Below are 24,602 nucleotides of genomic sequence, written 5' to 3' on the forward strand. Positions count from 1 at the left end.
TAGGTAGCTCCTCCGCTCTGCAATGGGTGGTCCCCTCAGTCCAGGAGTCCAGCGGCCTTAGCTGCCCTTCTCGCTCGATTGAACAGGTTGAGCTGGTCCGTCGAGTCGGAGCTGGACAGCGCTGCCTCCCATTGCCGTGTGGTGGGGTGTGTTATGGGTGTTAGCTGTGGTGTGTTTGCGCAAGCCCATACCATGTGGTAAAATGTTGCAAATTGATCACAGTGTGGACATTTATAGGAATACAGCGCAGGGTGTATGGCGTGGTAAAGACTCAAATGTCGATATGTGTTTGTCTGGAGTTTTCGCCATATTACAGCTTCCTCTCGCGTCAGAGCATTATGAGGTGGGGGTAGTGTTCTTCGTGAAAGGCGATAGTGTTGTAGGATGTGAGTGTAGGTTAATGGTATGGGCTCTGGTTGTAACTGCTCGGCGCGGTCATCTCGCGACATTGACTCTTTATCCATATACTACATGGGGCTGCCACCTGACAAAGGAAGTAGTTTCTCAGGTTTTTAAGAAACCGGTTGCCGATAGGCACCGACTTGACTCCTTCAATTTAGTTTCATCACATTTCTTGTCAGAATCATGAAAAACACGTCGCTGCAGGATGGATGGACTGCAGGATGAAATTCTTCAGTGAGGCTTGTCAATGTGGATTCCATTCAAGATCTCCTGTCTAGTGTACTTGTAAAGAATGTATCCACCAGCCACTTGAAAAATATGCCCGATGTAAAACATTGCTGGATGAGAAGAGGATAAAGTCAGCATGCAGATTTTTGAGGCACAGTGAAAAGACACATGCAATGCGCCAGCCCTCAATGACTAACAAAACGTGAAAGGGTTATATGCCAAATGTTGCATAAGCAAAAGCACCAGGCACATACACAAGTGTTCTGGTTAAACCGCTCACTTACTTGCACTGATAAATTTTGTACGGAGGTTGAATTTCACAGTAGATACAGTTTAATGTGACATTTAGCTGCATCACTTGCCTGTTTCACTGACAACAAATTATAAGTAAGCATTGTCTGCAGTGATGCCAGACAAAATGCAGAATTTGTGGGAACGTGTGCTGCTGGCACTTTGTCTCTTTGTCCCGCCAGTCAGCAAAACACTAACTCTTTTGTCACCACTCACTTTGCCAGCAAAACAAGGCACATTTATTAGGCATTTTCGTGTGCTCTTGCCACAGACGATGGATACTTCCAAGTTTGGAAGAATTCCAGAGTCTCTGCAGTTTGCCGTTCTGCCACTTGACACCCTATCATCCTCAGACCAATGGTCTAGTCAAATGTACGAACACAGCCCTAATGAACATGCTGTCACATGTTGCAGCCTTAAGCGTTTTCACCCTGTCCTTCTCCAGTGAATGTATTGCATGTTACAAAAAACTTAAGGTAGATGTTTGAATATTTTGAGCATCCTACACTAAAGAGGAATATTTAAAGGCCAACTGAAATTATTTCAGAGAGCGTAAAAATCCAAGCTTCAGACAGTGTAAATATAAAGCAGCCTCTACGCAAAACTTTGTTTCAAATACGAGTGGATGTAGCAGGAAAGGTTAGCAAAAACTGATTACTGACAACAAAACTGGGGGAAAAAAAAAAGCCACATAACCTAAAGTGTTGAAAACCAGTGCTGCTCTTTGCCTTGGCACGACCTCCAAAATTGGGCACTGCCTGCAGCACGCTGAAAATCTCTGAGGCTATGTACTGGGATATCTGTCATATCTGCTAACCACCAGGTGTACGTATATCAGCTTACATGCTATCACTTCCCAGTCCGCGCCTATTCTTGTTGGAAATTCGTATTTTGCAGCTTTGCGAGTGCTCTCGGACAGCTAGCGCCATTTATTGCGTTTTTAGGAGCTATTTAGTCAGTTTCAATTTTTGATTTTCTTTTTCCACTGCGCGCTCCGGAGAACGAGCCTGGTTGGCGCGTTGAGTGCTCATAGTTGCCGAGATGGTGTCGACGTCGCGTGCCACTCACACACAGAGGCGTCGCATTTCTACCAATTCTAATGCATCTGCACGCGTGTTTTGGGACTTTGAAAGCAGCACTGATGCAGAAGACAACTTCAGTCCATGATATTTCAGAACGAAGTTTCGCTTTCTTCACTGGACCGCTTCAAAGCTCTCCTGTGCACCGATGTAAATATATCCTGCGTGTTCTAAAGGTGGTCCCAGTTCTTATCTGCAGGGTGTTGACAACCTTCGGTCGGGATCATTTGCCAGTGGCCGCATGGGGAGTCGACCTCGGCATAGCACTAGGGCAAATCACTAAGCTTGACGTTTTCTGTTAGCATATCTCGAGAATTTTTTATATAGAAAGATGATATTTGCTGGAATATTGTACATGTCCTTCACATTGAAAATGTATATTCTGAAAATTTTAAAGGTTTTTCTGCGTGAAGCAACAATGACGTTTTTTATATAACTTTTTCTTTTTTTTCTACAAAATTCTTTAGATCATTTTCTTTTCTTCAAATTCTTTTTAATAAACACGTTTGAGACTACTACTTCATTTTGATACTACATAGACTTCAGTATCATGCATGCTCTGTGATAGGAAAAAACGTATTTACTACACTACCCAGAAACTGCTGCTATTCCCGCAGGGCAGGAAGCTGTTAAAGGCTTTGTCAAGCTTGCTTCGAAAGTATGTACTTCGTATTTATGACTTATTTAGCCAAAGTGAAATATAATTGCAGTTAGCCTTCAGGTTAGCTGTATTGGTTAAAGCATACACTTCTGAAATGGCAAAACAGCCACCTTTACTAAGGCTGGAGACTGTACAATGCAAGAAAAATAGAAAAATGAATGAGCAGTGGTGACACCATGATTAATATCTAGCAGCAGTTTGCTGTGACGCTATAAATTTTGACAACCTCTACTTGGGCATATTAATTGTGCATCACTAAACAAGGACTAAATGAGCCAAGGACTCAACTCGAGAGCTTTTCGAAAACTTTTCCTGCACAAAAACTGCCCAAATACTAGAAAAGAACTTTGAAATTGACGACATCGCACTGATGTACTCGCATTGAAGTTTCAGCACAAAAGTCAAGGAAGTCCTCTCCCAATTTTCCCCAGTAATAATCGACCCCTTTCTGCCAAATGAGTGAAAATTAGTGTTTTTCTTTAAAGTAAGCAGAAATTTCTTAAACATTCTTACAGGCAACCATTGCAATTGAAGTATACTAGCTCAAAGTCATGGGCCAACTTTTGCCAGAGCAAGTGAACTTTTGTAGAATCATCAGGAAATTTGCATTTTGGAATGTATGCGGAGGTCTAATCCTGAAGAAAATACTGTGCAAGAACAAATAATTTCACAAGAGGCAAACGAAAACAGTGCTTGGAAGTAAAATATAAAAAAAAAATCTATCAAGGTAGGTAAGTTCGTTACAAGCCCATCAGGAGTAGCTGAGAGTCACATCTCACAGGGTTACATGTGAGATGTGACGTTTGCAGGATGTTACATCCTGCAAACGTGTTTTTGCAGGATCAAGCCCGAATGACCAAGAAAGAAAGAAAGAAAAGAAAAAATGCAGTGAGTGACCAGGCCAGCATCCTGCACAGCTTGGTAGGACGAGTCAGCAACGTCGTTGTGGAGAATAAGCAACAGCAGCAACTGATAAGTGATAAGCCAGAGCGATAAGCTGCAAAGAGGCTGGCTGTTGTCTATCTCTTTGTGGCCGATACACGTGGGCGTTCATTCAAAATTAACTTTGAGCGTAAGTGCATAAAGAATAACAACACAAAGACAAGTGCATCACGTTTCCAAGCACACATTGCAACTTTACAAGCAACTATTGTGCCCTTGAATGAATACTCAATAACTGGTACATCCGATGAACTACTTAGTACTAACGCACTACAGAAATATGCAGGGTTGCTCATGCAGCTTTTGGTGAAGAAAGTTTGGCAATCTCCCTTGATGACTCAAGGGAGTGCTCTTGTTCCCACAATGTTTGATACAATTCTGCTGAAAAATAAATTTTTGTTTACCCTTGCTCCCGATCACATTTTTATTTTTTTTTGCATAGTTTAACAGTTCCATGTGTATGGCTTAATCACCTGTTTGCTCACTGCAGCCTTACACACTACTGAAAAGTCACCTAAGCTATTCCCATTTTCAAATTTGGTGACCAGTCTTCACTGCTCAACCACCAATGATTCGGATCGCTCCTCAACTGTACATGCTGGCACCATCCTTCACTTGCTATTTATACCGTGTGTGTAAAGTGAGGAGGGGGGGGGGGGAGAATAAAAAAATTTGTCACTTTAATGTCACCTAAGTAATTAATTAATTTCATCTTTCTTGAAGTAAGTCACTCTGAAGAATCTAAATCTGCAAAAAGAGAAAAACGTGACCCTGGGGAAACATTTTTTTCTGCGGAAAAAAAAAAAAAAGAATCCCACACGATTATATGATAGTGGTTTTTGAAACCAAATCGAATCTAATCAAATATTGAATAGTTTTCAGATAATGGACAGCTGTTATCACAATTAATATAAAGCAAGTCCACATCCTAGTATTCCTACAGTTTGCAATTTTCTGTCATTACATAGTAAGTTATGAAGCATTGTTTATTAAAAGCACTAATGGAGTATTAGGAGCAAACAAGTAGATACTTTGCATGCACGGGACTCTTCAGAGTGTGTGAATGTATAGCCTGCCAAGTATGGCTACCTAAGCAAAGTAGTCTGCTCCATTACGCAAGTTCTCATGTTTTAGGACTATACTATGCCCACGGGGTTGAAAACTTACTGTACTTTTGCTCAAATCTTGAAGGAGAAATTGGGTGCAGTTGACGTTTTTAAATATTCGAAAAGTATTCGAAAGATATTTGCATTTATGAATAGTGACTATTCGATTCCAAGACCGAATTGAATAAGACACTACAGTCAAACCTCGATATAATGAAGCTCGATTTAACGAAATTCGCGATGTAACAAGCTATTTTATTTCCCCCTCTTAGTTCTACTGAATTAATGAAACCTTGATATAACGAAATTCTCGATATAACAAAGTGTTTCGCTGCAAGTAGAATTTCGTTATATTGAGGTTTGAGTGTATTCAGTTTGTTGTTAGAAAATTTTGAATATTCGCACACCCCTACTGCACGCATCTGCCCCAAACTGACCTGGTGTTTCCTCCAGTGGTCACGGATGCGTGGCCGCACCTTCTTGTGCACCACGGCTTCCTGCATGTCCTCTAGGGACGGGTGCTGGCCCACTTCTTCCTCAAAGGGGAGCATGTACTCCTCCACTGGACCTACAAGGACACACACACATTGTGGCCACACTTGCATTTTATAATAAAATTTTGACACATTAGGGCAGCAGTTCTAAAGCCGGGTAGGCAGGCAAGTACAGGGCAACCTCGAGGAACCTGAGAAATATGTTCCGTTTATCAATCGGGAAATTCACTTGCCGAGATCCTCTACGTAGCGTTTTCATAAATAGGTAACTATCAGGAAAGGAATGTAGCCACTAGTTTATGTTGAAAGAAATATAAAATGACAAGGCAGCTCTGTAACAGTTATTCACACAATTTATCTTAACTTTCTACTCACCATGTATTAAAAAATTTGTCATAGCTATTAGCGGCGAGAAGTTGGAGTGGCGCCCTCTACGAGTGACGTCACGGCCAGGACGGTGCTCGCTCGGCTACTGAGCGCGCTCGTTCCCTTCGTGCATGCTTGGAGTATTGGTGGCTCGAGCTGTACTTATTGAAGGATATGTCGGCTTCTTTTTACTGTCATGCCTGAACGGCAGTTTCTTCAAAACTGCGAGGCGTGAAAATTTGTGGCATGGATATCGCAAGCTATGTAGCATTGAAGGGGTCTACTGGTTTTGCTATGCGCATATGCGCAGTGTCTGTCCATAAACTTTGTGTAAAAAGAATGTCTGCAATTTCAACACATGAAGTATGATGCTCCGCAAAACACTTAAAATTCCCTTAGTGCTTAGCTATGAGAGACATTGCATTTTGCAAGAAAAATCTTGGTATTGGTATTTGATGTCAATATTATAAATGCGTGATAGAAGGAAACTGCACAGCGAATCTTCTGATTCTTATTACTATGGTGAGTTGTTCTAGTCAAATATGGCTACTTTTTTAATGCGTAAAATGAAGAGTTAGGCGTGCATTTTGCATGAAAACGTTTGCTAATACTTTCACCATTCTCTGAAACAGGCACCCAGAAAACGCATTGCTCATGGTGGTTAACACGACGGCGCGTCACGTATAGTATGTGTATACTTCAATAATACCATAACAGCAATCACCTGAAAGAACAGTTTCGTGGTTAAGATCGAGAGCCTATCAATTGCAAGCGAGAGAATGTTTCATAGTAACCCTCAGTTGCCTTTATCGACACCATGGCACAGCCCTTACGCAACTAAATCTACCGACTGTCATTATGGCGAGGCACGCATTATTTGCGAAACCCATCAGTTTACTACAAATTCGAATTGAAACCATGAAGCAGTTATTTGAGCGTCAATTGCAATGCCTAAGGTATACTCGGGGCTATACAGCGCAGCTTAGGCTGCGCTGAGGAGGAAAATTCAAACGCCTTCTGCTTCACCATGTCTCGATCCTGGATTATTTAACTACGCAACCTGAGAACTATTCGCTTCGTGAGTACATAAAAGAGAACCTCACATACCCACCTCATATACAGAAGACACCAGAAGCCCCAAATGAATTCACTCGATTTTTGACCTCCACAGGGGAATAATGATATCTTCAATAAGCCCCATACTGCTAATAAATGAGGCTTCGGCTTTTTTCTTTCTGCAGCCACACTGTCCAAAAGGCATATTTCACTATGAATTAGGGCTGAGCAGCCTGTGTCCGTTCGCCAAACAGATTCGTGATGTCTGTTCCTCAAGAAACAAGCAGTAGTAAATTGCACATATGAGTTGTACGTGTAGTACGGAACACTGAATAAATACTGATACATTCCTTTGCGTATTCTGTAAATAGCTGTAAGTCTTAATTAGATTTACTTCAATTTACCGCCACTTAATATTAACCGGTGAAGAACGGCCCAATTTTGAGATGCAGTTAAAGAAACAAGTGGTGCTGGTTGAATTTAAACTGCATTGTCAGGTCCTCGTGTTACTGCCGAGCGTTTCTGTGAAGAAATGAAAACTTAGATATTTTACCATGAGGTACTCATCATAAGCAAACACGCTTTAATGGGTTAAAATCAAGGTAAATATAGCAGTCATGGTCACATGCTCGTTGCACCACTGCAGCTGTGGTATCCTAAGTGGATTCTTATGTGCTATGTTTATGCGTTTGTGCTTTTATTAGTTACGCGCTATTTGTGCTTTTTTATTAGTCCCTCAATCTGCAAAGTCTAGATCTGCGCATGAAAAATACGCAATGGGCTGGTCTGAGCTCCTTCGGCTGGAACTGCAGCGTTGCCCTTGATAAATAAATTGTCTAGGAAATAAGCTCTTTGAATAAGTTTGCGCAAATGAAGGCGAGGTAAAAATCTATCTGAGATGATCGTCGTAAGTATACAAGCACAGGGAACTACAGCGAACAAGCGGAAGCACTGCAGAAGGCACCCAGACAGCGCCCGAACGGCAGCAGACGACAGGCGCAAGTCCTTGCCCTGACGTCACGCCGCTCGCAGCACCCCTGTAGGTCGTTGTCAGGGCTAATAGTCGGGTACAACTTAAGAAGACAGGAGAGGCCCCGCCTAGATGACCGAAGCGCAGCAGCCGATTGTCTCTGCGGCTAAAGAAATAGTCCCGCTGACGTGACTCGGTCCAGCTTGAAGAGCGGGCTACCATGTTCTCTGTCGGCGGGGACACCGGCCGTCTGGCTCATGAGGTCAGTCTAGAGTGCGCGCCCATTGTTGGAGGCTCGTATGCAACTGCCTTTGAGGGGCAAATGCCGCGGCCTTCTAAAGTTGTACCCAACTATAGCTTGCTTGACTGTTTGGCAGCAGTTTCTTTTAATGAATGGCTTTGTCTGCAGAAAACAGGCTCACTAAGCAGTATTTTATTGATGGAATTTATCAATTGCTAAGTTGATTTCTGGAGTCGCAAAGCAACACAGGGGATACTGCAGTGAAAAGCTCAGGATTAACTTTTGGCCCCCTTGGGTTCTCTAAAGCACAACCCCAATGCATTGCATGCGCACGCATTGCCAAAAAAAGAAAAAAAGTATCTGGCCAGTATATGCCCTATCAAAATGCGACTGCAGCAGAATTTAACCCTGGACTTTGTGCTTAGCAGAACACCATATCCCCAAAGCGGCATCCAGACGAAGGAAAGAAGTTTCACTTCACAGCAGGGAGTGTGCGTGCCGTGACAAACAATGTCACATTCTTGGTCGGCCAAGGTGTTGTAGCAGATCACGCCTAACACCTTTTACTGTGCCGATACTGAACAGACAGGGGGGACAGTGGGGTCTTGTCAACTAGTCTAGCAACCTTCACACCGTGCTTACTAGCGGAATCAAAATCACCACTGCCTTCGTGAGTGCCTGGTGGCCTTGTTCACTTTGCAATGATTGTTTTCATTGGCACAGACATGTCAAAGCTCAGCGATGAAGCCTTTCGTGTTTTTCGCCGCGACATTTACTGCGGCAAAACAGCCCAAATACGACAGAGTACTTTGAAATTGACATCCCACTGATGTACCAGCATTGGGATTTTGGTACAAGAGCAAAAAAAAAAAAAAACTGAAGTTTAGCCTTCATTTTCTCTTACACAGGACATTAACAAAAATGAGAGCTTCAAAAGAATACTGCATCAGTTTAAGCTCATTTACTGTACCTCTTTAGTGATCGTTAGTTAACGATCAGGCAGACATGGAAACTACCGCCAAAAGAATGATGCTGAAAATGAGAAAGACTTGCCGTCCTGCGCCGAACAGCGCGAGATGAGCTCCCACAAGACCAGGCCACAAGCGTACATGTCGATGCGCAGGAACTGATCCTGGTTGAAGCTGATGGCACCCTCCAGTACCTCGGGGGCCATGTAACGGCGGGTGCCCACCTGTGCGAGAAGAGCCGCTGCGGCCTTTCCCGGAACATTTCTCCATGAGGGCACGTGTATTTACTAACAATTTGTTTCCACAAGCAATCACTGTGATGCATGGCAGGCAAGCAAGTAATGACCGCACATTCGACAAGGACAGTGGTCAAGTGCCCTACTCCTCGTTGTACCTAGCAGCACTAAGTATTAAATGAAAGTATGAATGCGATAAAGTAAGTTACGTCGTGGAGCACCTACATACCTGATGCAGAGAGCCAGACTTTTCTGGCTAAACCGCTATCATTCACACTCACCAATGAGTTCCCGAGTATGCAAACACAGTACGATCATGGTTACATCAAACTCGAATTTATTGAATTGTTGTCTATATTGAACATTTGTAAGATCCCCATGAAAATCCCATGCAAAAGTATAGCAATGTACCGCCAGATTCGATACATCAAACGCTGTGCCGCGCTGTGCCCCTTTAAGTGCTCTTTTCCTAATGGCGACGACATCACTTCAATTGCGTCGTCGGAAATATTTAATGCCGACAAATTTGAAACAGCACTGAATTGGCAGACGCTGTCTAACTAGAGATTGAATCTAAAGGGCAGTTCACACCATGAAGTAAAACTGGGCAGGGTGCTCTCAGTTTTGCTCGCTGCGCATATGAAAGGCTCGTGCAAACTACGGCCGTTAGTTATTGGCAAGAGCAGATTGCCACTCCGCTTCAAAAACGCGAAAGGCCGCCCGGTCCGATGCGCATTCCACAAGAAAGCTTGGATGGCACTCGATCTTTTCACTGAGTGGCGCCAGCATGGGAGGCCAAACTGGAGATGACGCGCTGCCGGGTTTTATTTTTCTGTAGACAAGGGCTTTCCGTGAACGACATTTTAGGATTTCACGAATGGCCAAAATGAATTCAACCCCAACCTCTACTTGGACGGATCTTTACATTACAGTTTGAACTGAGCAAAACCACTGCAGGCCACATCTACACCAGTGCGTAAGACTAATCGCAGTGTGATTCGTGGGTCAGTGCCGAACACGTTTCATTCATGCTGGCACGTTTACAAAACCTAAGTGGCAATAGACTCGGATGTTCCACAAGCTGAAAGCCACTTTCAAAACTAGCCACGCGTGTGTGTAGTGATGGATGTCACCAATGCAGGGGCCAGAGGGGAAGGGCCAAGAATGAAGGGGTGTACCGGCTGCGAGGCATCAGAACACTGAGAGGCCCGCAACAAGAGACGTACAGACTATTTAGGGCAGTCGAGAAGCGGGGACGACTGATTTCAACAGGAAGTGGGTTCCGAAACTCAACATAACAGTCCGCCTGGCTCGTTGCCCACGTATTATGATCGGTCGTTTAGACGCCGTATTGTTGGTACTGCAACACGCGACCGGGCACGTTCATGCACGATTTGCAGTCATCTTTATCAGCCTATATTTATGTCCACTGTAGGACAAAGGCCTCTCCCTGCGATCTCCAATTACCTCTGTCTTGCGCTAGCTGATTCCAACTTGCGCTTGCAAATTTCCCAACTTCATCACCCCACCTAGTTTTCTGTCGTCCTCGACTGCGCTTCCCTTCTCTTGGTAACTATTCTGTAACTCTAATGGTTGGCCGGTTATCCATCCTACGCATTACACGGCCAACCCAACTCCATTTCTTCCGCTTAATGCCAACTAGAATATCGGCTATCCCCGTTTGTTCTCTGATCCACACCGCTCTCTTCTTGTCTCTTAACGTTAGTCCTAAGATTTTTCGTTCCATCGCTCTTTGTGCGGTCCTTAACTTGAACTCGAGCTTCTTTGTTAACCTCCAAGTTTCTGCCCCATATGTCAGCACCGGTAGAATGCAATGATTGCACACTTTTCATTTCAACGACAGTGGTAAGCTCCCAGTCAGGATTTGGAAATGCCTGCCATATGCACTCCAACCCAATTTTATTCTTCTGTAAATTTCTTTCTCATGATCAGGGTCCCCTGTGAGTAATTGACCTAGATAAACGTACTCCTTTACAGACTCTAGAGGCTGAGTGGCGATCCTGAATTCTTGTTCCCTTGCCAGGCTATTGAACATTATCTTTGTCTTCTGCATATTCATCTTCAACCCAATTCTTACACTTTCTTGATTAAGGTCCTCAATCATTTGCTGTAATTCATCTCCATTGTTGCTGAATAGGACAATGTCATCTGCAAACCGAAGGTTGCTGAGATATTCGCCGTTGATCCTCACTCCTAAGCCTTCCCAGTCTAAGAGCTTGAATACTTCTAAGCATGCAGTGAATAGCATTGGAGAGGTTGTGTCTCCTTGCCTGGACCCTTTCTTGATAGGTAACTTCCTACTTTTCTTGTGGAGAACCAAGGTAGCTGTGGAATCCTTGTAGATATTTGCAAAGATATTCACGTATGCCTCCTGTACTCCTTGATTACGCAATGCCTCTACGACTGCTGGGATCTCTACTGAATCAAATGCCTTTTCATAATCTATGAAAGCCATATAGAGAGGTTGATTGTACTCTGCAGATTTCTCGATTACCTGATTGATGACATGGATATGATCGTAGAATATCCCTTCCTGAAGCCAGCCTGTTCTCTTGGTTGGCTGGAGTCAAGTGTTGCCCTGATTCTATTGGAAATTATCTTGGTGAATATTTTATACAATACTGAAAGCAAGCTAATGGGTCTATAATTCTTCAATTCTTTAACGTCTCCCTTCTTATGGATTAGTATAATGTTGGCGTTCTTCCAGCTCTCTGGTACGCTTGAAGTTGTGAGGCATTGCGTATAAAGGGCCGCAAGTTTTTCAAGCACGATATCTCCTCCATCTTTGATTAAATCTACTGTTATTCCATCTTCTCCAGCAGCTTTTCCCCTGGTCATGTCTTTCAAGGCCCTTCTAACTTCATCGCTAGTTATAGAAGGAGCCTCTGTATCCGGTTCATCACTATTTCGAATGAAAGTATCTTGGCTGTTTTGGGCACTGTACAGGTCAGTATAGAATTAACGTGCACCAAACGTGTACCAAAGAGTAAACACAGCTATTAAAACTACGCGGCGTACATGTCACATCGCTTGACCCGTGGCTTGGTACGATGCTGTTGATGATGATGATTTATTGGCATCCCCTTTGAAAAGGGGCGGTGACAAATCATCACCTAGCCTGCTTGAGTTAACCAGGTACTTGCAACATGCAACTGCTACATGTCGGGACATATGGTGCAACTGCAATGCACAGTTTGCAGGTACTGGCGTGCATCTCACATTGTGTGACAAGTGGCCATTTCGTCCCCATCAGGGTCGAAGTACCGGAAGTCAACTGTACCATAAAATTTCTGCTATTTGCTGGTTGTTTCATTTATTTGTTTATTTGAAAAATACCTCGCAGGCACCACTCAGGGCACTGAGTTAATGAGGCCTCAAAATAACTAAATCAAGGAAAATAAAGAAATCAAAAACATATATTAGGGCCCAAATGCAGAAAAAGAAAAGGGGGGGGGGGTAAACATTCAAAGGGCATTATCATAACTAGCAAACAAGGCGGAAAAATAAAACCCTTGAATGTTTACATCATCGTCACCATCATCCTACTTTATGTCTAATGCAGGACAGGGGACTCTCTTAGCGATCTCCAATTAACCCTGTCTTGCAGCAGCACACACCATCCTGTGCCTGCAAGGTCCATAATTTCAACCGACCGCCTAATCTCCGGTTGTCCTAGACTGCATTTTATTTCTTTTGGGTTATACTACCGGTAATCTGCTCTTGCCCCATTACATGACCTGCCGACTCTGCTCCTTGCTCTTAAGGAACTCATGTGTCTTTCTCCAATTTTCTGCCCCATACGTTAGTACTGCTAGAGTTTAATGATTTTACACTTGACAGTGGTAAGCTGCCGGTCACGACTTGGTATGAGCTCCACCCTTATTTTTATTCTGCGGAAGAATCTACAGAAGAAAATTAACGTATTCATGTTCAATTTTTGCACCGACTCCTGCGACATCTGGCAACTCAGTGGTGAGCATGAGCCAATAAACCACAAGCAAGCACACTGGGAGCAGAGGAGCAATCACCTGTCCGTGTGCCTGCCTTGGCGACACCCCGCTGGGGAAGCCCAGGGCGAGGCCGAAGTCAGCGATGCAGGCCGTCATGTCAGCCTTGAGCAGCACGTTCTTGCTCTTGAAGTCGCGGTGCGCCAGCGGGGGCTTGTAGCCTTCTAGCTTGTTGGCCGGTCGCTCCCCGTGCATGTGGGCCAGTCCCAGGGCGATGCCCTCGCTTATCTTCAGCACCTCGCCCCAGCTCACCAGGTGAGCCTGTGAGAAGAACACCGCATTTGCGACACACTCAGCACGGCTGCACAGTTTTTCATACACTAAATTGGGGCTGGGCCGGGATGGTATAACGATTCTATTCCAATGCAATTCCTTTTCGTGCTTTTTCAGGGGTCTGAGTGGCACTCTGCCCACATTGTCACCGACACCAGCTGGCCATGAATGGTGAATAAGGAAGGAATAGAATCTAGCAAAAGGAATCCTTACATTATACTGGCCCTGCATTTCGTGATGATTCTTTCCCTTACACAACTGTCATGCTTTCTGCCACTATAATTCTTTTAAGATTTCCTTAGGCCCATGCTATCAAGCACACTACACTAGACTTCGGAATTGCAAAAGGTGGCAAAGTCTGGATGAGGCTCAAAATGAGTAGGGTTGTGCAATTATAGTAATTACTGTCGTTCTTGACTCAATTAGGGCAGCTTGCAGCAGAAAACTAGTGAAATCGAAAGTAATGAGGAAAGAATTGTGGATATACCACAATCGGCTTGCTGCCTAGAGCAAAGACCTAGGCAACAAGCAGATGCAGTAAATTGAGCCATAGAAGTACTGGTTCCCCACCACACATCACATCCTGCAAACAATAATGCTAGCTTTTTTTTTCTCATAATTTTCAAGTTTTTGTCTTATACATCTACACACATTTCAAACGACAAATTCTGCACCATGCATCTTCTGCATCAACTTCATTATGTGCATTATTTTACTGCAGTTAGCCTCTGAACTACAACATGCATCACATTGCTCCCTCTTGTTTACAAACGTGCATCTCTCCTGAACAAAGAAAACACAGAAAGCGTAAGCTGTTTCGAAGCCCGAAAGCTGTTGCTACAAACAAGAAAGAAGCACCTAGCGAAAGGTTCAATCCTTTCCAAACAGAAGACAATCTGTGCCTCGAAAATGTGCTGCAATACTGTATGCTCCTGGTACCAGGGAGGCCTTAGTCCGCATTCTTCACATGTTTCACGTGAACACGTCACACAAGCCAACAAAGGAGCTTAGACACACGCTTGTAGGTGTAAATGACTAGCTTACGAAAAAGTGTCCGGGTGTTGTTACAAAACTTGCAATCGTGTGCAGATCGGTGAAACTGGAAGTTTTGAAAGACACCTCAGCCAACACTGCTATGATGTTAAAAAGCAAGAAGCGTCTTGAAGCGCTATTGCCGAACATTCTACGTTGACAGAACATGGTACTGACTGAGGAAGAGAACATGCGGTAGCCACTGAAAGAAATCTCACCTCAAGTCATTACTAATACAAACAAATGGAACCACCCCGAATCGCAATGGTGGGAGCCTCATTTCTGTTTACGCTCACTTTTCCTGCCATCGGTTAACGAGTATAAACTGACTTCAAAGAAGCGGCCTACTTTGAGGTGGTCGGAGAGCGATCCTCTCTCGTGGTACTCGGTGACCAGCCAGTACTCGGTGTGATTCAGGTCGCCATGCTTCGTGGAGCCGAGGAAGGCCAGCAGGTTCTCGTGCTTCATCTGGGGCATCTTGAAGATCTCCTTCTCCACCATCCATGAGTTCTTGTCCTGCGCATCGTTCAAGGAGACTTGAAGCCATCACCACAGCTTAACTAAACGCAGCGATAGCAATCGGAAGGAGCCAGTTAACGCTTTCAGTGTCGGTGTTTTTTGGAGGTGACGCACCTCCATAGCCAGGTTTTTTCCCCTCGGATATTATAAAACGAACACAACAGTCTATTTTTGGCTGTGCGGAAATTCAAAAATGACGCAGACAATCGTAAATGTTCTCTTGGTGTGGTCCTCACGTTTCTATTTGACAGACGAAATGTCAAACGAAATGTGGAGGGACAGAAATGCGGAAACGTACCGGTACATCAGCGGCAATGAAAGGGTTAAAGTAGTTCACTGACAGAAATGTAAAGTACGGGTTCTGGCTGCAGGTGATGCTAAAATACAAAAGAAAACAGTGCTCAAGTCTTGGAACATAAAGGGTTTTCACATGCTCAGAGTTCATAACAGCTTATGTGAGAACAAAAGACACGATAACAGACAGATTTTTAAGGTCTTCCAACGCCCTAGTAAAGCATTCTCGTTCTGCTTGACAAGGACAAACTACTCTAGAACACGAATGTCACCGGCCCATCCATGTTGTCCAGTGCAAAACGAAGGTTGTTTCTCCCAGTAATCTCCACTTCCTTTTTTTGTAATGTATCAGTCTGACTTTGTTCAACGCTTGCAAGTTATCCAATCTCACCACGCCACGTAATCCTCTACATTTCTCTTCCCGGGCACCCGCTGTTACTCCAATGGCGAAGTGGTGAGTTATTTACTGTTTATCTGTTCCACCATTGCACGGCCTGCCCAACTTCACTCCTTCCACTCTAGATTGCTCTCAAACAATAATTATAACTCCAGAACATGTTATGCATGAGGCCTGTATGCAGCCCTCTCTCGCACTTCACAAGTGCCATCTGACAACGCTGCGGCAAAGTTCGAGCTTGGTGCATGTTTGAATATATATTCAGACAAGATTGAATATATATAGATATATGACGCCCGTTCGGTTTCCCTCCGCACCAAACAAATTTTGAAGGATTTTTTTTTTTTTTTTTTTTGTCGTTGAACAGGGGCACATACCCAAGTGATCTAGATTTGTGTGATAGAGGTTCACTGAAGAGCGGTACAAAACCGGTAGCACATACCCAGAGACCCAAGTTGGCGTCAAAGAGGTTCATTGAAGATTGGCACATACCCAGTGCTAATACCCAGTGACCCAAGCTGGTCGGACGGTTGCTTTCGAACCCGGTTCCCTCAGCACAGCAGCCCGATGCGCTACCCATTAGACCATGGACTACCCCGTGACCCAAGTCGGCAGGAAAATGGTTATAAGACACAGATAGACAGACAGACAAACACAGACAAACAGACAGACAGACACCGGGAAGTACTTGAAGTAGCCTGAAAATACCAATTGCATTGAAAGAAATCAAGGGTTCCAAGAACCAAAGCAACGTTCTATGTGATAGAAAAAAAAAGAGTTTTGTAGTTAAAGCGTACATATTGGTATACCCGTTAGGTGTTCCCTTTAAAAGTGGACCATAAAACATACGGTACGACTGTTTACCTTGCGACTTTTATATTCAAGGCAAAAGTGATCATGGTAACTTTTAGGGGCGAAGCTCCTTAGGGTGTGGGTCTGTCCCTCCTCTGTAGTAGTAGTAGTAATAGTAGTAGTAGTAGTAGGTAGCCACGTCTACTTTTATGAGAAAAAAAAATTCCGAAACTTCTGTCCGTAGCGGAATCGAACCAGGGACCCCTCGCTTCTGAACGCGTGGCGCTAACCACTACACCACGAAGCGCACATGGACAGACGCACCACGATGGCAATAAATACCTAACATTAACGAAAGACTGCGCGTTTCTAACGCGTTTGTGCTAGCGCGTTACGACCCGTGTAAGAAGCTGGTGTAAGACGCTGTGGCCTCTCTGCCTTACCCCCGTATTCATAAACGCTGATGGCGTCGGCAAACGCGGTGCACGTTCCGGCATGTGTAAACGGCTGCGTAAGACGCTGTGGCCTCTTCCCCTTAGAGTACTGCACGTTTCTAACGCGTTTGTGCTAGCGTCCCCTTAAGCGGGAGATGGTGCAATTATAATGAAGGGCGCTGTTATAAAATAGGGATGACGTCACACATATGGCACGTGTCATTGATGGAAGTCAATCGTTCGATTTAGTGCGGCGAGAGTGGGCGAATTACACGGAAGATTCACGGTTTACCGATGATTCCCTCCGGAGCTTCGCCCACTCATCATCATTCACCCCGTGGGTATGCGGTGTTTTTTTGCCATTCTCCTGGTTGAACAGTTTTTAAATGTGACAAATGAACTTGCGAAGTCAATACTGTCACAAACATCTCAGCTAAATACAGTTAAACCTCAATATAACGAAGTTGGTAAAATCGGTGCTTTACTTCGTTATCACCATACTGAAATTAAACCTTTTAAGCAAAATGCAGTCGCTGGCCAATTATTGAAAATTACTGTTGTTATATAAGAACGGACCTTAAAAATGTCCATAATCGGGCAATCCGAAGAACTAGTTTCAATAACAAACAAAGAAGTTAATATTGTTGAACTTGAAGGTCGGTGGCCACTTTGGTGCCGCGTCTCCGAAGTCATCTCTTCACAGCAGCCATCAGTCACACAAAAAGCCGAAACAGAAATGCATCCAACGCACTGTGGTGACCATCATCACAGCTTGCCAACAAAACCTCAGGTGTCGCCCCGAGTGATACGACACCGAATGCTATGTTCACCGAACCGAACCGCTCCCAACACAGTCCGTTCAATGCGGCATCAAAACCCATACATGCCGCAAAAAAGGTCCGTTTGGTTTCCCCCCGCACCAAACAAATTTTGAAGGATTTTTTTTTTTTTTTTTGTCTTTGAACAGTGGCACATACCCAATGACCTAGGTTTGTGAGATAGAGGTTCACTGAAGAGAGGAACAAAACCGGTAGCACATACCCAGAGAGCAGAGACCGAAGTTGGCGTCAAAGATGATATGAGTGGCAAAGAATCGAGCAGAAGGCATCGCTACAAAACTGCGGTCCAGGCTTCCGGGACCTTCGCTGCGATAAAAGGCTGATTGCCCAGTCCGCTCTAGGCTAACTGAAGAGCCTGGTGGTGTTCACCGAAACGAAAACAGTTGCGGAAGAGGTTCTAGGTCGTACTGTAACAGGCTCTACAGTGCTCAACGGTCAAATTATTACCTGGGGTGGAAAGATCTTGACTGCGACGAATTGCAGTCCCCAGCGGGCCTTCCAGACGGCTCCGAAGCGGCCCTGTGCCTTGACCTCCATCAGCTGGATGGCCTTGGGTGCGAGGGCGGGCGAGGGCAGAGGGGTGGGCTCTGCCGTGGGCACTTCAGCAAAGTGGCCCTGCCGCTGCTTGCGCCGCTGCTGCCAGCACAGCCCCGCCAGTGCTGCCGCCAGTGCCACCAGGGGCACCAGGCAGTAGGCCACCACTGTCTCGGTCCGGTAGCTGCCCCGAGGGGCCAGTTGCACAGGTGGCGACTGTTTCGTTGACGCTGCATCACAACACAAGACCGGCTGTCATGCGCTTGTTATCGCCACTGTCACAGGCATCCGGTGCAGGACCAAGGCCTCTCCCAGTGATCCCTACTTCCATTTTGTCTTGCATCAGCCTGACTCTGTCCTATGCCTCCAAGTTTTCTAATCTCACCCAGCCATGCAATCATCTGCATTTTCCATCCCAAAGCACCCATTCTGTTACTCCAATGAACCACTTGTTGCCTAAATTATGAACTGGGCAAGTTATCTACTCGTTATCTACTGTGGTATTACATGGCCTGCCCAACTCCACTCGTTCCTCTCAATCTCAATTAGAATGATCAACTACCGGTGCTTGCCCTCTAATCCATAATTTATGTTGCCTAACATCATAATAGAGCTAAAACACTGGCTATATAATATAGCACAAAGCAGCTAAAGGTATGATCCTAGTCTATCCTAAAATGTGCCTGCCCTGACTTGCATGTTCGTGGAGCAAGACGAGACATGGACCCCATGCAAAACTAACGCTATAAGCACCCATCGACCATGTTTTGCACGTGTTCCTGGTTTTCCCCTCCTTATCCTGTAAGATTCACTCACAGTTTCAATCTAAGGATATTTCCAAATACATCACAGTGCTAATTTTGGGCTGTTTAATGCAAACTTGGGTGAAGAAAGAAACAGCACTTTAGAACAGGACAAATGCTCCAGACAAAACATGTGAGTGCTCCACTGAGCGATTGATTAATTGATTGGGTTTAGCATCCCACAGAACTACAGGGGCTGGGGGGGGGGGGGGGGGGGGGGTAGTTGAGCACTCCAGAATAAGTTCGACCACCTGGGGTTCCTCCGTGCATGCCTAAATCCAAGTTCATAAGCGTCTTTTGCAATCTGCCCCAATGAGAATGCGGCTACAGCGGCCAAGAATCAAACACGCAATCTCACGGTCAGCAGCAAAAACCCCACAGCCACTGATCCACCACTGCAGGCATGAGCAATCCAACTTAATTCAAGAGGCTCTTACAAGAGAAGTTGTTCTAGCGTTGACAGACACGGACACAAGATTGGGCACAGAAAGTGGAAACACAACAGTGGAAACAAAAAGACACTAAAATTCGTTAAAAATAGTACTAAAAATAATTTGAATATATAACAGGGTTCTCCCCAAAAACTTGAGGGGTGGACATTATGCAATAGGGGGGTGGGCATTGCTCTAAAATATATGCTAATGAAAAATCATGTTGACTATTTGCGTCAATGCAGCAGTCATAAACGAGTTGCAATAAATCAAACATGCACGGACACATGAAGTGTTTAGTGTGTCCTGCACTCCCCCTTCTTGTGTCCGTGTCTGACAGAGCGAGAACAAGTTAAATATGCATAACCAAGTCACCCAAATCACCACCCTGACTTGCAGTAAAGAAATTCTACGGCACTCAGAGCTTTCGTGTGTCGTCTGCTACATGTCCAAGTGACATGTGCCTTTCTTCATACGAACACAAGTTTCACGAGTTTTCTACCCAAGATCGTTTTACAGGCAACTGAAGTCAAAGAACTATAATAAATTCTGACCAAGCCCAATTATTTAGGGAAACTACCTCGATGTAGCAAACAGATTCATAATCATTCTTCCATTCGGACGAATTGGGGAAAAAGCAAAGGCCCTTGAGTGAATTTTCAATTTGAAGGCACGCTCAACTAGGCGGCAGAGATAAGAGACTAAAAATGGCACCACTAGCATGCACACATCAATGCCAGTAACACAACAAAGGAACTGGTGTAGGGAGCCACCAAGACCTTTATTTGACAAAATGTTTCTCACTAAGGGCTCATAGCAACATTTATATTAAAAAAAAAAAAAAAAAACAGTTTTCAAGGACGTCCAAAGCCATGACAAAGCATGCTAAAGGTCATTATGCTTGACAACTTAAAATACACAACTAGGAAACATTCTTATTGCACACAGAATGATGGGTGCGGGGGAGCCTTTTTATTTATTAAACTGTCACCCATCACTACAAAAGTCACCTAAATTTCTTCTGGCTGTGCCAACAGGAATGAAGCGCGAACCCCTGCATCAAGAGCTCATGACTCCTACACCTTCTGGGTGCTGAAACTGGCTCGCAGAAACAAGTATTATCGGAAATTATTTTTGTGCACCCTGCCAGTTCCCAGTATGTTTGGACCTTCATTTTCACACGCACGAAAAATCATAAGTCGAAAGTTTCATGCCAGCCCTCCTTTGATGCATTGCACACACAAACATCGACATGCTGTGTTCAAAAAGTGCCATGAACCAAAAATGCCGCAATCTTTCAGAGACCACTTACAAAGCGAGTTTGAAGTGTACACGGCAGAGGGCTTCAAGTTAGTGTTGCACAGGTCGCCCTCGCAGCAGCAGAAAAGAAGCTGGACACTTGGCTCTCGCCGTGTCTCGGCACAATGTTGGCTCTGACTGCAGTCGTGGTTGTTTCCCACCCAGCAACCTGAACACAAAAGCATGAAAACACAGAGCGTAAAACATGACGCATGTGTAGCATTGGCAATGTTATTTCACATGGTCTCGTTACGATTTCTTTTCCACTACACAGCACAGTTTGTGCAGTCTTTAAAATGTAGTGGGAAGTCACAGCAGAAGTGGCACACTCTGCCACACGACCATCATTATTACCAGCCTATTCTATGTTCATTGCAAGAAAAAGGCATCTTGCAGCAATCTCCAGTACCCTGTATTGTGGAAGTTGGGTACGTCCTGTTCCTGCAAATTTCCTAATCTCATCATGCCACCTAATTACCAGCAATCTTCGACTGAATTTTCCATCCCTCTGCACCTGCCCCTTCCAGGCACGAGAGCACATTAACTGAATGAGAGCTTTGAACTGTTCGTTTTTGTCCTACTATCCACCAGCCTCCTTGTTAGCTGCTGCGATCCTCAGAGAATGGATTCTTCTTCAGTTGTGACATTTGCTTACCAAGGAACTGGTGTGGGTTCATATGTAGCTCTATGCTACCTTCTCTGACTGACTGAATAAACTTTATTAAAACCAACAAGAGGTGATGGCTGGGGGCCTAGGCCTCCCACGTGGGGACGTCGAGGTGTTGCCTCTTCGCCGCCTCGCAGGCTTGCTGGGTCGCCCAGAGTTGGTCGTCGAGGTTGGAGCTACGCAGGGCAGCGTGCCATCTCGACGAGAGGGTCGTGGGGTTAGTGTCGGGGTATTGTTGTGTACAGTCCCAAAGCATGTGTGTAAGTGTGGCTGGCTATGTCTTGCAGATATGGCACGTGGGATTGGGGTAAATGTCTGGGATACCTTCTCTCGGATAAATCTTTTTGTTCTTGAATGACTAAAAAATCGCACCTCTTTAATTCACAGTTGTTTTGTTTCTTACGATGAGAAAGACAATATCAGAAATTCCTTTTGGTAAAACATTTGCTTCAAGAACACAGTGGGGTGACATATGGTGAAACCAAATCTGAAGTAAGGACAGCAATTTTGTAAGCATTCGCTTATTAACGAAGTTAACAAGCATGGTGTCATGCGCACACAAGCAAACATGAACACATCTCACTTGACGACCGCGCACTCGCTGTCAAAACACTGGAGTAAGAGAGCGTGGCAACAGCAGCGCGCAAATTAACCTTTGTGCTGCCTCTCGCTTCAATGTGAACTAAGCGGCTTGAACACAGCACACACGAAGCTATCAGCTCTTGGCGCACTTTGTCTCCATCGCAGATCGCTTTCAAGATCAATGCATACTCCAAGGTCTGGGAGATAATCCTGGCGGATAAACGGCACCCTATCGCGGCTTACATTACGCCTCCGGGTAATACCTGTAGAGGCGTGGTCAGAGGCAAAGAGTCTGCAGAGCTGTGCCATATGCCGCCGTCGCTGAAGTAGACCCCCCCCCCCCCCTCCCTCCCTTCTTCCCTCTACTACTGCCAGTGCCTTGTGCGTGACGGAAAACAGCGCACTTTTGGAACAAAGACCGCACGGTAGGGTCCAATCTTCACAGTAACTGATACACCCCCCTTCCATCAATGTGAAGATTTACTCAGAACTGACGGAAAGGCAAAGGTCAATGAAGGGGGCAGTGATGTGAGCCTGCAGATTAAGAAATAATTTTGAGGACAAGAGAAGCAACAGAGACATTCAATTTTTTGCAGCTGCACTCTTCATCATTCCCAGGTTTCACTGCGGTGCATGCTGTGAACCTGGATTTCATACGGTCCCAGCTGTAGTTGCACATTCCATCAGATGAAGGGTGCAGACGAGAATTCCCAGTTTCTTTTACTATGTACCTCTGAAATTCATGTTAAATAAAAGTTTTTTTTTTTTTTTTGTGAATGTGCTTAGCCTGCTCTAATACAAGCAGTACGACGCACAATTTTTAAAATGAAATAGCCGGTATAACGAAGGATTTTGGCAGTCCAAAGTGCTCTGTTATGAAGGCATTCGACTGTATTTGCTCGCATTCTACCATCTGCTAGACAGGTTAACTCAAGCTGGATAAACTTTTCTTTAACTGCGAAGCTTTACTGCTGTGAAACTCATATGGGTTTCTTTTACGGCTTCTTCGCACTACATTTAGATAGCGGATGCCCAACTGTGCCTCTCACAAAACACACTAACCATGCAAAAATATATGCGCCACTATGGCATCCTTTGGCATCCTGTGACGTTGCAAATAGACAAGGAACTGCTTCTTCTCCCACTGCCTAGATTGATTAAGGGAAGGAAGCATGCGTGGCGCGCATTTCACTCACGAGGCAGGGGTGCTCCCACCATCCTGCAACGCCCACTTCCTGAACACACCTTAGGACAGTCACACCACCAGTCACTCCCCTACTGCCAGGAAGACTAAACGCTTTCCCACGTGCCACAAGAGAAGCCTCTGAAACTCAAAAATTTATTCTATAACAGCTCTCCAACAAGATAAGAGCATCGGACGTAGCTGCATGAAACATATTCCTCTAGCATGATCTGAAACCTGACGGTACTGCCCACTGTTATATAGACACTAAAGAGAAACACTAAATAAGTTTACACTGATCAAGCTATTCTTTGAAAACTCTATTTTCATTAATCTCACGGTATATATATATATATATATAGTTTGTTATCAGAACAAAAAATTAAAGTTGAAGTTTGAATTCTTGAATTTCACGCCGGAACCACACCACTGTTACATTAATGTGATGTCACGGATTTCAAAGTACTTTTTCATATTTAGATCGTAGCAGCTCAGCAAATGTTTTTCAAAATTTGCTAATATCAGTTCTAGCTATTTTTCAATACAATGCAGTCAATCTTTCCCAATAAAAAATTAACAAGGCCTGAGCAGAGGCCATCAAAAGCTATGACGTCAAGGCAAGCTGGTGTGGGAACATAAAGGCAGCGTTGCCATTCGTCTTTTGTTTTTGAGAATTTTCTGGCCTACCAAGCATCTTCGCGGTAGGAGTGCCTTTCTTGTATTGTGGAAAGGTGATTTATAAACACAACTAAAATAATTTTTTTCTTTAGTGCCCTTTTAAAGGGAACGCCAAATTAGTCTATAAACCCTTTAGCTGTTTACAAACCTAGGCCCTGAACGACTTCTGGTTTTAAACGCGAATATAGCCCACCAAATTCAGCGAGCAAGAAAAAAGTAATAAATTTTTTTTTAAAAGGAGGGGGAGACAAGGGCAAGTAGCAGGAGTGTGTTAAAACAGAAGCACGCAGGTTTTCTACACCTTTCCCTTGTACACATAATCCCAATTTCACCAGTCAAGTTTGCTGTTAGTTACACGAAAAATTTTAAGTATTACTCTTGAGGTATTATGTGCCTTTCTTTTATCTGAAAACGTAAAACGAGACTTTCCATACATCGAAACAACTTCAAAACATGCTTTTTGTTCCGGCGTAGTAGACTGATAAGGCATGCAACCAGAAGTTTCTTGAGGCCACAGACTCGCTGCTCTTTTCACATACGTGAGACCGTCCAAAGGCATGATGCAAGCAGGAACAAGGACACATGAAGACCAAAAACCAACACCACAACTTCACAGCCAGAACAAGCTGTCCACGCGGTGAGCTTGGTCGAGCGGTAGCGTTCTACCTCTGCATGCTGCAATGAACTGTTTTATCTTCATGCATGTTTATCCCCGCATGTTAAAACGAGCCGCTTGGGCGAAGCAATTGCGGGCATGCCCCATCAAGGCTACATTCG

The 24,602-nt window shown here is 44.5% G+C and overlaps 1 protein-coding gene across 3 annotated transcripts in view; it reads right to left on the reverse strand.

Moving 5' to 3' along the window:
* Positions 1–24,602, reverse strand: part of LOC119455414 (activin receptor type-2B) — a 123,831-nt gene that overhangs the window by 91,084 nt on the left and 8,145 nt on the right. For 2 of the 3 annotated variants that reach the window (XM_049668757.1, XM_037716819.2), the window contains exons 3-8: positions 20,729–20,884; positions 18,096–18,412; positions 14,722–14,889; positions 13,090–13,329; positions 8,890–9,052; positions 5,147–5,277 (exon numbers count right to left, since the gene is read on the reverse strand). In XM_049668757.1, the coding sequence (XP_049524714.1) occupies positions 5,147–5,277; positions 8,890–9,052; positions 13,090–13,329; positions 14,722–14,889; positions 18,096–18,412; positions 20,729–20,884 (1,175 nt within the window). The remainder of the gene's footprint in view (positions 1–5,146; positions 5,278–8,889; positions 9,053–13,089; positions 13,330–14,721; positions 14,890–18,095; positions 18,413–20,728; positions 20,885–24,602) is intronic. The other variant, XM_037716820.2, reaches the window with a different exon arrangement.

This window comes from Dermacentor silvarum, chromosome 6 (genome assembly GCF_013339745.2).
Source record: "Dermacentor silvarum isolate Dsil-2018 chromosome 6, BIME_Dsil_1.4, whole genome shotgun sequence".
Taxonomy (NCBI): Eukaryota; Metazoa; Arthropoda; class Arachnida; order Ixodida; family Ixodidae; genus Dermacentor; species Dermacentor silvarum.